This window comes from Clarias gariepinus, chromosome 9 (genome assembly GCF_024256425.1).
Source record: "Clarias gariepinus isolate MV-2021 ecotype Netherlands chromosome 9, CGAR_prim_01v2, whole genome shotgun sequence".
Classification (NCBI taxonomy): Eukaryota; Metazoa; Chordata; class Actinopteri; order Siluriformes; family Clariidae; genus Clarias; species Clarias gariepinus.
In genome coordinates, this window is record NC_071108.1 from 698339 (window position 1) to 711921 (window position 13583).

The 13583-nt window shown below is 43.1% G+C and overlaps 1 protein-coding gene across 2 annotated transcripts; it reads right to left on the bottom strand.

Annotated features, from left to right (window-relative positions):
- Nucleotides 1-1792: 1792 nt before the first annotated feature.
- Nucleotides 1793-11561, bottom strand: ccdc124 (coiled-coil domain containing 124). Of its 2 annotated transcripts, none has more exons than XM_053504440.1 (5): nucleotides 11493-11561; nucleotides 10620-10786; nucleotides 6558-6741; nucleotides 2986-3085; nucleotides 1793-2302 (listed from the first exon to the last, which is right to left on the bottom strand). In XM_053504440.1, exons 2-5 carry the CDS (start codon nucleotides 10776-10778, stop codon nucleotides 2101-2103), a joined length of 645 nt encoding a protein of 214 aa, XP_053360415.1. In that variant the 5' UTR covers nucleotides 10779-10786; nucleotides 11493-11561; the 3' UTR covers nucleotides 1793-2100. The 2 variants fall into 2 exon arrangements, with proteins under 2 accessions (XP_053360415.1, XP_053360416.1); XM_053504441.1 differs by having other exon boundaries at nucleotides 11451-11532.
- Nucleotides 11562-13583: the final 2022 nt, after the last annotated feature.

Genomic DNA, 13583 nt, shown 5'->3' on the forward strand with positions numbered 1-13583 from the left:
AAGACGGATCGTGCGACTCGGTGAATTGTTCAGATCGTCTGGATGTGGGATTTGACCAGAAGAGCTGCGGATGGTTTGGATTTATGACTGGCTGAATGTTTGCGTAGAGCGTAGGAGGATCAGTTAATCTCTCAGGTGGAACAGATGAAGATTGGCCGTTTGTTTCGTTCGAAGTCACTGATCAATAGGTTTAATCAGAGGATTAGCTGAGTGCTGAGCTCAAAAAACTAGATGTCAAACAAAGGTTTTAAACATCTTAATAAAGTGAATATAGACTAAAGTCTCCCTCACACACACACACACGTTGTTGTTGTTCTCCTGAAGGACCTGGCCCTGAATACAGGTCACATGGGATTTACTCAGCTGTGAGGAATTCTCCAAACACTGAGCTAATTTCATTTCAGTGTGTAACCTCATGGGGTTCCTGTGTGTGTGTGTAAGTGAGAGAGAAAACACCTGGTTGCTGCAGTGTGTCTTCCTGTGGAGAAAGCCCAGCAGTATTATTGTCCGTCTCTAAAGGTCTCTGCACCGCGGTGACGTCACTCGACCAGCGCTTGATTACGGTTCGGCGGAGACCTCAGGATCACAACTTACTGAGGCGTCATGTGACCGGGATGAATTTGTCCAACTTCGAAGCTCACCCCCCACCCTCGAATGATCGGGATATATCACATCAAAAGGTCCAATCCAACGTCTCACATCCTCACTAACAGATTAAACAGTAGGATCTTATGATCGTTGGTTTTAGCAAACAAACAAACAAACAAACAAAACACAGGACTGTTTATGGGATTGTTTGGATCAGCTAATAGTTCTTTTGTTCCACTAAAAGATCCACTGATTTAATTACTTTGATGTTTTGTCCGATCAGTATATGAATTCTAACGTTACCTCATCATGAAAAGGAAAGATCAGCCGAACTTTTTAAACAAAGAACCAAACAGACGATTCAGTAACGCTCTGGATCGACCAGCTGTCTCTCTGTGAGAAGGGAAGAGTTAATCACATGGAGCAGGTGATCACGTGATACGGTGCAAAAAACTCTAGGCAGGAGATCAACTGAATTTTATTTCAGCAAACGATCATTTAATCAGAATCTCTAACTGCTACTTCATTAATTTAAGTAGAAGAAGATTTTTAGCTTCTTGTTTTATATCAAAGAGCCGCAACAGACTCGATCCGACTAAAACAGAAAAAGAAAAGATTTTGCTAAAATTTTAAAAATCAGCAGTTCATCAGGATCATTATTTTAAATTTAACCGAAAGATCAGCTTATAATTTGAAATATCATATGCTTTAATCTTTAGAGAAGGCCAGGGGGATCATCTGGATCATCTCATCGGGCCTGAAAAAAGACCGGCTGAAAGTTTGGACCTGAGATGAAAAAGAGGAACTAATTTGGATTTTCAGAATGTCCTGTGGGAGTGACAGGAGCCGAATCTCAAACAATCTTCTATAAAATCCCGTGCAAACATTTAGTCTCCTTTTAAAACCATGAGCTCGGCAGATCAGCCCAAACCATCACTCGATCAAAACCATCAGATGATCAGGAGCGCTGTTTCTGACGTCACCAGGTAGCAACATCTCCGCAGACAGACACACACACACACACACACACACACACACACACACACGCACGTTCAGCAGTTTAATAAAGTCAGTACGTGTGAGCTGCAGCAGTCATGACGTGGTCTTTGAGTCTATGAGTCTAACACACTGCTGTAACGTCAGACTGGTGTTTATTCCTCAGACTCACGTCATCAACGGCTAAAACTCGGCTTTACAATCTTACTCCAGTTCACTCTCTTCTTTATTTTCAACAACAAAAACAAACAAACAAACAAACAAACGCTCTAATAATAAAATAAACTGCTGATGAAAAGTACTGATCTGCTGCTCAATCTGAGAGTGTGTGTGTGTGTGTGTGTGTGTGTGTGTGTTGTATGGCACAAACTGCAACTTAAATATGAATTTCAGGAGTCAGGTGTCTGTCTGCACGTGTCATCTTGAGGGGGCGTGTCATCTCGGTCGGGGCTCAGGGGTTGGTGCGGACCCTGCGTTACGTGCGTCAGTCTCTGAGCTCTCGCTGTGTGGGCGTGGTTACTTGGTGTTGTAGCCGACGAAGCGCTGGTTTAATGGGTTCTCCGGGGACTTCGTCCACTCTTTCTTTAGCTGCTGTTTGAGCTGAGACATGCGCATGTTGGGGTTCTCCATCTTCAGACGGGGCAGGTTGGCCTCCTCAAACGCAGCAAAGGCCGCCTTCATCCTCCGCTCAGGGTGGCGGTCCAGATCCTCTTTAGTGCTTCAGAAACACACACACACATTACACTAACAATTAGAGATGGGAAACAACAGTGACGTTACGTGGTGACGACACATAAGTGGCGATTCGATTTATATTGTAATTCTATTAGTATAACGATTTTTATAAAACCCTGATTCAATATTACAATTAAAGAGCAAACTCCTGAAATTATTTACTTCTACTACACAGGACGCTGTGCTGCCTGCCAACAGGTGAACAGTTTAGAGCACCACCTGCAGGATCATAGAGGAACTGCAACATTTTACAACTACAAATGCAAACATATAAATTAATAACTCATAAAAAAATTATATATTATACAAAATATATTGTAAACACAGTGTAAACACATCTCCTGTTAAACTGAACTTCCAGCCTCCTAACACACAGTATGAGTGCAGATCAATCCCTGCTTTCTGTTTCACCCAGATGAGGATGGGTTCCCTGTTGAGTCTGGTTCCTCTCAAGGTTTCTTCCTATTACCATCTCAGGAAGTTTTTCTTTGCCACTGTCGCTCTCGACTCGTTCATCAGGGACGATCTGATTATTCTGATTCACACACACTCACATTCCAAACAAACTTAAATAATTTTCTTTTTCCGCTTTGCTACAATAACCCTTGTTAAAAGTGCTATAGAAATAAAAGTAAATTTAATTAATAATAAAAATAACGATGATACCTGAGCATGGCGATGGCGTCCTCGATGGTCCGGGCCGATTCTTCCTCAGGAATGAAGTGGTTAATGTTCTCCTCCAGCGGCGTCTCCAAATGACTCTTCTCTATGAGCGGGAAAAAACAGGATCAGAAACATGTACTGTACGTGTGTGTGTGTGTGTGTGTGTGTGTGTGTATAGTGTAGTGTATGTAATGTGTGTAGTGTAGTGTGTGTAATGAGCAGTGTTTGGGGGATGTTACTTTTTAAAGTAACTAATTACATTACAAAATTACTGTGTTTAAAAAATAACCAGTTACATTACAGCGTTACTTTCTGATAAAAGTAACTAGTTTGAGTACTTTTCTATTTCTATAACTCCTTTGTGATTCCTCATGCATGTTGTTTTAGTCAAGACCTTTATAATTATTCTACCATCATCACTCAGTCAAGTTCAGCCCATAATCTGTTAACTACTAATACCCCTACCTTACCTACTAATACCCCTATCTCACCTACTAATACCCCCATCTCACCTACTGATACCCCCATCTCACCTGCCGATACCCCCATCTCACCTGCCGATACCCCTATCTCACCTACCGATACCCCCATCTCACCTACCGATACCCCCATCTCACCTACTGATACCCCCATCTCACCTACTGATACCCGTATCTCACTCACTGATACCCCCATCTCACCTACTAATACCCGGATCTCACCCACTGATACCCCTATCTCACCCACTGATACCCCCATCTCACCTACTGATACCCCTATCTCACCTACTAATACCCCCATCTCACCTACTAATACCCCCATCTCACCCACTGATACCCCCATTACACCCACTGATCCCCCCATCACACCTACTAATACCCTTATCTCACCTACTAATACCCCCATCTCACCTACTAATACCCCCATCTCACCTACTAATACCCCCATCACACCTACTAATACCCCCATCTCACCTACTAATACCCTATCTCACCCACTGATACCCCTATCTCACCCACTGATACCCCCATCTCACCTACTAATACCCCCATCTCACCTACTAATACCCCCATCTCACCTACTAATACCCCCATCTCACCCACTGATACCCCCATTACACCCACTGATCCCCCCATCACACCTACTAATACCCTTATCTCACCTACTAATACCCCCATCTCACCTACTAATACCCCCATCTCACCTACTAATACCCCCATCACACCTACTAATACCCCCATCACACCTACTAATACCCCATATCACACCTACTAATACCCCATATCTCACCTACTAATACCCCCATCTCACCTACTGATACCCCCATCTCACCTACTGATACCCCCATCTCACCTACTGATACCCCCATCTCACCCACCGATACCCCCATCTCACCTACCGATACCCCCATCTCACCTACCGATACCCTCATCCCACCTACCGATACCCCCATCTCACCTACCGATACCCCCATCTCACCTACCGATACCCCCATCTCACCTACTAATACCCCCATCTCACCCACTAATACCCCCATCTCACCTACTAATACCCTATCTCACCTACTAATACCCCCATCTCACCCACTAATACCCCATCTCACCTACTAATACCCTATCTCACCTACTAATACCCTTATCTCACCTACTAATACCCCCATCTCACCTACTAATACCCCCATCTCACCTACTAATACCCCCATCTCACCTACTAATACCCCCATCTCACCTACTAATACCCCCATCTCACCTACTAATACCCCCATCACACCTACTAATACCCCCATCACACCTACTAATACCCCATATCTCACCTACTAATACCCCATATCTCACCTACTAATACCCCATATCTCACCTACCGATACCCCCATCTCACCTACCGATACCCCCATCTCACCTACCGATACCCCCATCTCACCTACCGATACTCCCATCTCACCTACCGATACCCCCATCTCACCTACCGATACCCCCATCTCACCTACCGATACCCCCATCTCACCTACCGATACCCCCATCTCTCCTACTTATACCCCCATCTCACCCACTAATACCCCCATCTCACCCACTAATACCCCCATCTCACCTACTAATACCCTATCTCACCTACTAATACCCCCATCTCACCCACTAATACCCCATCTCACCTACTAATACCCTTATCTCACCTACTAATACCCCCATCTCACCTACTAATACCCCCATCTCACCTACTAATACCCCCATCTCACCTACTAATACCCCAATCACACCTACAAATACCCCCATCACACCTACTAATACCCCATATCTCACCTACTAATACCCCCATCTCACCTACTAATACCCCCATCTCACCTACTGATACCCCCATCTCACCTACTGATACCCCCATCTCACCCACTGATACCCCCATCTCACCCACTGATACCCCCATCTCACCTACCAATACTCCCATCTCACCTACCGATACCCCCATCTCACCTACCAATACCCCCATCTCACCTACCAATACCCCCATCTCACCTACCGATACCCCCATCTCACCTACCGATACCCCCATCTCACCTACCGATACCCCCATCTCACCTACTAATACCCCTATCTCACCCACTAATACCCCCATCTCACCTACTAATACCCCCATCTCACCTACTAATACCCTATCTCACCTACTAATACCCCCATCTCACCCACTAATACCCCTATCTCACCCACTAATACCCCCATCTCACCCACTAATACTCCCATCTCACCTACTGATACCCCCATCTCACCTACTAATACCCCCATCTCACCCACTAATACTCCCATCTCACCTACTGATACCCCCATCTCACCCACTGATACCCCTATCTCACCCACTGATACCCCCATTACACCTACTAATCCCCCCCATCACACCTACTAATACCCCATCTCACCCACTAATACCCCCATCTCACCTACTAATACCCCCATCTCACCTACTGATACCCCCATCTCACCTACTGATACCCCTATCTCACCTACTAATACCCCTATCTCACCTACTGATACCCCTATCTCACCTACGCTGTTTTGCGCGGTGGCCGTAAGTTCAGTTCATCATGATTCACTGTATAACAGATTACATTTTGAAAGAATAACTAAATAACTGAGTACCTAAATAGCGACCTAACGCGTTGAATTACTTGTTACATCAAAAAAGTAATCTGAGTACTCTAAGGCGCTACACCCAACACTGTCGATAACGGGTTAGTGTTTGGTGGGTTTGTAATCCTGGCATGAACCTCTGGACCAGCTGCTCTATAAAAGTGCACATAAGAACCTCACACTGCTTTACACTTTGTTTCACCCTGCAGGATTCTGATACACTCAAAGAAATGAGAGACTGGATTTTACATGGGACCAGACTGTGATGTCTAGACGACTGGGTCAGAGCAACTCCAACACAGCAGCTCTGGTCACATGGTCACATGGTCAGTGGGGTTCAGAACCTGCCTCCATGGTGAGGGTCACCCAGGGGTCACTAATGGGTGTGGGGAGTGAAGGCTGCTCAGAGGGGAGGGATTACTGTTATAGCTGATTGTTGTAGTGTGTGTGTGTGTGTGTGTGTGTGTGTGTGAGAGAAACCTTTCTTCTCAGGCTCTTTAAGTGCTTGCTCTTGGTCGAGGTTCTGCTTGATCTGAGCCCGTGTCACTCTGCCCGGTGCCGCCTGGCTCTGTTTGCCCTTCAGCTTTAAATCCTCCTCATCCAGGAGGCGCTGGTTCTCCCTCTTCCTCTCCAGAGCCTCCAGTCGCTTCTTCTCCTTCTCATCCTGCACACACACACACACACACACACACACACACACACACACACAGTTCCCAGTGTCTTACTTAACATGATTGTCATTTTGTGGTTTTATTCCTCCTGATGTAAAGAGACGGCAGGAAACAACACGACCCACGAGTGAGAAGTGAACAACGACTTTGAAGGTGTTTCAAGGACTCGTGCGTCCTGTGTGTGTCGCGTGATAAAATTAGACGTGGTGAGGGATTGAACGCGCGACCCCGCTGACCTGCATTACTGCATCCTATTATTACGACGGTGTCCCAATTCTACACGTTAACGTTTCCGTACGACTTTCACGTCACACGCAGCACTCGAGCTTCATCTCCGCCTACCACACTGTTCAAAAACTCAAATACACACACAACACTCTTACAACATCTGTGTCACACACTGGAGGTCGAACGCCTGTCCCGTACACTAAGAGGAACGTGTAGTAACACACACCTGCATGTACCGAGCTCCTGACAGTCGAACAGAAATAAGTGAATAACAGGAGATTTTGCCTTGTAGTGACTGTAGGCAGGAAATGATGTCAGAAGTAAAAGGTTAAAACTCTCCTCATCAGCTTTAACGCCACACGTCTCGTCTCCGTGTCCTCGGCCGTGTCCTTTCTCTGGAACACAATCACATCTGCTGCTTCTAATCGGTTAGTAACCAGGAAGTGATGTCAGAGAAAAGACAACACACACATCAGAGAGTTTAACACGGTTAAATCAGGGTGTGTGTGTGTGTGTGTGTTCAATCCCCTGGAGACATGTGCGTCCCAAATTAGCGTCCCCGAGCCCTAGATTTCTCTGAGTGCCGGCTCTGAAGCAGACGTCGTCTGTGTGATGAAGATGTCTCGAGGTGTTCCTGAGGTCGCAGGTCACAGAGCGGGGTGTGAGGAGCGTCAGGGTTACACTGCTCGATCAGGGGAACAATTCACCAGCACCGGTCTCCTGGTCAGTAATGAGGTCACGATTATTTAACATAAATTCCTATTGGCTTTGAAAACATTCTCATTTCCTGAACTCGTGTTTTTAACAGCAGATTTTCACTGGAGTTTAAACATAATTAAAACCGAAAGCCAAAACTCAAATAAATAAAAGCCTGAGATAAATCCCTGCACCTGGGTGAGGGCGTGTCGGGGGGTTTAGAGAGTTCAGGAAGCAGATCCGGTGTGCGCCGGGTTTCTGACACAAAGCCAGAACACTGCCTTGAACAGAACCAGGCACAATAATGAATTAACATCATTTGATCTTAATTATCTTATTTTCATCATCGTCGGAAACTAAAATCATAATTAAAAATAAAAATCTTCAATGACCCCTATGAATCCTTTTTCAAGTCCCCAAAACCACTGGAGTTACCCCACATGACCTCTAATGACCTGGGGGGTTAGTGTTTAAGGTACTGAACTAAGGCATTGGACTACGGTTTGGAAGGTCCCAGGTTCAAATCCCATGACCACCAAGTTGTCCCTGTTAAGACGGCGTCTGCCAAATCCCTAAATGTAACAACTTATTTAATAAACTCATTAAAATTAACCTTTACTTGGATGAAAATTGACCTCAATGAGCATCAGAGGTTAAAGGTCATCCGTGATACCAGTGAACAACCCCCCTAGAACAGATACATTTTACATTTACATTTAGTCATTTGGCAGACCCTCTTATCCAGAGCGACTTACATTTTTATCTCATTACACATCTGAGCAGTTGAGGGTTAAGGGCCGCGCTCAAGGGCCCAACAGTGGCAACTTGGTGGTTGTGGGGTTTGAACCTGGGATCTTCCGAACCGTAGTCCAATGCCTTAACCACTGAGCTACCACTGGCCCTAACACAAAGCTAAAAATAGACCAATCACAGCAGAGCGTCGAGATGAAACACACCGTGTCAAAGAGAGGCGGCCAATCAAAGGCAGAGATGATGATGAGATCAGATTTGAGGAGCTTCATTTTCTGAGAAAGGTTAAAAATCTCGGCATGCAGGGTCACATGACCTCATCCATCCAAAGGTCAGGAGACGGGAGACAGATGGACAGTGATGTGTCTGATACCGTGATGCTAATAACACAATGTTGAATCCATCAGGAGCTGAAGATAGACGTGAGGAAGAGGATGATGATAATGTCAAAATATGTCAAGAACTTTGAATGTATCCCTGAGTGAAGTCGCCAAAAACCATCACACGCTATGATGAACCTGGCTCTCATGAGGATGGTCCCAGGAAAGGAAGCCCAAGAGCTACCTCTGCTGGAGAGGAGAAGTTTATTAGAATGACCGCTCAGAAATGCAGATTTAAGCACCTCAGATTAGAGCAAACAGAAACACTCCTCAGAGCTCAAGCAGAAGACAAATTTCACATCCAGAGTTCAGAGGTTCATGAATCAGGCCCTTAGGGTCAAACTGCGGCAAAGAAACCATTACTTGAGTAGAAGGAAAGCAAAAGAGACTCGCTTGGGCCAGGAAACGAAAGAAGTGGACGTTAGATCAGTGGAACACTGTCCTATGGTCTGATGAGTCCAAATGTGAGTTCTTTGGTTCTAACCACCGTGTCTTTGTTAAACAAGAGCAGGAGAACAGAACTCAGTTCCTGAATGTATGATTCTTGGAACGGAGAGAGAAGGAAAAGCAGCCAACAGGTTCTCTATACCTCTGGGAACTCCTTCAGGATTGGTGGAAAACCATCCCAGGTGACGACCTCATGAGGCTGACTGAGAGAACACCAAGAGCAGGCAAAGCTGGCATCAAAGCAAAAGGTGGCGACTTTAAAGATTCCAAAATGTAAAATGCATTCTGGGTTATTTAACACATATTTGTTGAAATTATAAATTCCCTACATCTGCTACGTCATCAAGAGTGAATGTGAAATTCTGCGTGAAACTGCGATGGGTTCCCTTGAGACGTGTTGTAAAATAATGCAGTAAATAATAATGTAAATGTCAGCTTTTTGGAATGTGAGAGTTTGGCGCCACCTAGTGGGCATTAAAAGATGCACAAAGTTCTGTAAAAAAGATCATCTTACACATCTACTGTGCAACTGCGCATTTCTTCTGTTTTGTGTGCGTGACCATGACAACATCATCTGCTTTGTCAGGGTGTGAGCTTTACTTACAGCCTCAACACCAACAGTTAACAGTCGAGTTACGAATTTCCGCAGATATGAACAGACTGCGATTCTGCAAACATTCTGGGACGTGAACAAATTGCAGAAGTCTTTCATTTGTATTTCACAAAAAATAGATACTTAAGTGCTCCAGATATTTACAATTATAAACAACATTGTCAATATTGTATTGGGGAGAGGGGGGGTTTGTCCTGTAAAGCTGTCCTGATGGTGAATAATCATAATTTCAGAAAATCCTTAACAAAACAGAGTTCACAGTCCAATACAGTGGGAAACAGCTCTGAGGCAAAAAACACCATGTAGCGTTGACCCTCCCTCTCAGCTGTGTCACCAGCCCCGCCCCTCTCACGGCGATTTAACAAGAGCATTATGCAAAACGAAAACAACAAACCTGGAAGTTTTTTTTTTTATGCTGTACATTGTATATTTGTGTCAAAGGCGTATAAGACTCACTTTGTCAGATTTACAAACAAACCTGACGTATGACTGTACTCCTGGAACGGAACTTGTTCATAAGTCGGGGGCTACCTGTATTGCTGATCACTAAATTACTTATTTATCACGCAAGATGCTTTCTGATTGACAGCACCGAGGACACACACACACTCCCTTGCACGCACACACACACACACACACACCCACCCAATAAACCTCTAATGAGCATTAGATTAGTGTAGGTTATTATGAGGCACTGCAGTGTGTTAGAGGAGGAGTGTGCACAGATGATGATGATGACGATGATGAAGAGTCAGACCTTCCTTTGCTCTTTCTTCAGCACATGTTTGTCACTCTCCTGCCACAGCGCGTCCTCCAGCTCCGCCTGCTTCTTGGCGTCCGCTGCAGCTTTCACCTCGGCTTTCCGAGCTCGCGCCGCCGCCGACTTCGAGTTCTCACCCTGGAACTTCTTAGGCATCTCTGCACCTTTACACACACACACACACACACACACCAGAAGAAATGTTATTAAGAAATAATAATTTGCTCAAAACCTTAAAACAAACCTTTAATTAACAAGGATTCATGTTTTATATATTCTGTATATGAACCATCTACTGAAGGATGAACCCTCATTGCTAATCACGTGACAGGTGATGTCCAATCAGGGTTAACGCAGCTGTGTACCTCGGTGTGGGCGGGGCTTGTGTGATTAAAGGGGTTTCTGATTAGCATATTCATAGAAAAACTGAATATCTTAACCGGTGACGTCATCACTGCTTTCGTGACGTCACGTTCAGTTTTCGCATTAAGTGCAGACAAACACTGTGTGAAGGACAGAACACACTCATTTATTTACTTATTTTAACTGATTTAAAGTGTAAATGTTTAAAAGATCCGTCATGTTTATTATAAGTTCTGATGATAAAGGAGAGGTTTGTGTTTCTGGTGACTTTAATTCGAGGGAAGTAAATTCCAGTCGCTCGAGTCAACACTGTGTGTGTGTGTGTGTGTGTGTGTGCTAAGTGCTAACAGGCTAAACCCGCTAACTACCTGCTGCTGTGAGAGAAAATACCGCCTTTACCACGCGACACGCACAGACATTACTCTATTAAACATTATATATTAATTAGAGAAATGAATCCCGAACCCGAGATAAAGGAGAAGAGCTTTTATCCCTTTATTTCCCGACCTGTCGTGGCTCCACTCCGCTCGGGTGCTGATCCTCTTCCTCGCCGCCCGCTGAAAGAGCGAGCGGCGCTTTAACGGTCACTTCCGCCCCCTGGAGGCTGAGTGATACAACTACAACCTGATGTCATCCACACAGCGTTACAGTAATTTATTTTTTGGACTTGTTTAAAGATACTTAGGAATAACAGAGACTGAAATTAAAACAAATCTGTAAAAATATTTAGGCCGTCGTTTTTTAAAAATAATAAACAACAACAGTATCATTTATCGTCGTCTTATCGTTATTTGCATATTTAGTATTCCAAAAATGTAGGTGTGGACATGAGAAAGCTTTTACACGCCATCTTGTGGCTAACTGATGAATTACACCTCCGACCAAAAATACGAAATATATCAAATTATTATAGACTTTATATACAATTACCAAACCAAAATAGGTTAATTAAACACATAAAAATATTTCATAACCCATGACGTTATTACGGGTTGTTAATGGTTAAATAGTTTGTATAAACAGTTAAAATGTTAAATCTTATAATAATCTGATCTGATCTTTAATGTAATCAGTGATATTATTATTATTATTATTATTATAGCCCACGTCCATGTCTGTGTGTCTCTCTGTACAGCAGAACTCTCTGTCTAACTTATTAATACAAAGAAATCCCATTCTGTAAGGTTGAGTATCTTACGCCTTGTTTACACTAAGTTGTCCTTCTTTGGTGCTCAGACAAATACACTCCCTGTTCGGTAATCGGAGAGTGAATCACAGATGAGAAATGGAAAAAGTAGATCAAAGGATAAAGATGAAGTTTTGTCTTAAAACCACTCCAGCGTGTTAAAATTCACTTATACCACTTCAGCGCTGTTATTTCAGCCAAAGTGAAAATATGAACTAATCCCAGTAAAAATATTCACTTTATCTTTTCTAATTAATATCTATTGGTGCAGGTGTTTGTTTACATTGAGACAGTAGCGCATTAGTAGATTATTTTACAGTAGATTATTAAATCCCACACATAACTGTTCATAACATCACTTTTACTCCACATTTAGATTCACTGATGGTGCAGATTAAACTTCAGGTAGAGATCTAAGGACTGCAGGAGATTCAGTAAAGTCTGACAAAAAATTGTCTTAGTCTGATTTCTGGTCCTCCAATGTGTAAATTAACAAAGATATTACTGAAAGAATGAGTTCTGACCCAGTGTACAGACAAAACATTTCTTTTATAAATTCTACAAATGTACAAGAGTGAACATGAGAAAGCTTTTACAATTGATAAATTTCACACTTCGACGAAAAAGCTAAAAATATCAAATTATTATAGACTTCATGTATACAACCCAACAAAAAATAGGTTAAATAAACACACGTAATATTTTATAACTTATTTTAATAACCCAGCTGACTCTTTTATGTTTTTTAGAAAAATAAAATTATAAGCAGAGACAATAAACACCTTTATCGCTGTCTTGCGGCTCAGCGAGCAATTACACTTATGACCAAAGAATGTGTTTAAATATTATTATACTATATGGATTTAAATATAAATATGCAAAACTAATATGTTTAATTTCTTAACATGTTGAAAATATGTAAAAACAACTGCAACAGGAAAGAATACGATTGCATTTCCCGAGTTACTTATTTGAATGTAATAAATATTTATATAATATGTAACTGTTATTTTTTTAGGTCCAACTAAAATAGCCACACGTTTCCATCCCTTAATCTCCCTCTGTTTCACTCTTTCTTCAAATGTGCCATTTCAGTGTCTATGTGAATGAACTACTGATGAGCCACGCCCCTCACAGAGTACTGCACAGCTGAGCCACAAGCCAGGGGAGGGGCTCTTCTTATATGAGGTCACAATAGTAGGAATCTAATTGGCTTGTTTCAACCCCACCCAATACAAACAGTAAAAAAGTCAGAAACATCATGTAATTTATTATTTATTCATAATTTATCATTATCATTATTTATCTTTATTTCTGTGTGTCACATGACCTTTGAGTTACAGTTGAGTTCTCCTAAAATTGCATTAGCACTGTTACCACCAGGTAGCGCTCATACACACATACGGTACACC

What these genes read in the sequence shown, in the direction of transcription:
- ccdc124 (XM_053504440.1), bottom strand. Translation starts at nt 10,778, where the DNA reads ATGCCTAAGAAGTTCCAGGGTGAGAACTCGAAGTCGGCGGCGGCGCGA. An exon ending in TGAAGAAAGAGCAAAGGAAG is followed by an intron (nt 6,742 to 10,619) that starts GTCTGACTCTTC and finishes GTGTGTGTGCAG; the next exon opens with GATGAGAAGGAGAAGAAGCG. An exon ending in GACGCCATCGCCATGCTCAG is followed by an intron (nt 2,303 to 2,985) that starts GTATCATCGTTA and finishes GTGTTTCTGAAG; the next exon opens with CACTAAAGAGGATCTGGACC.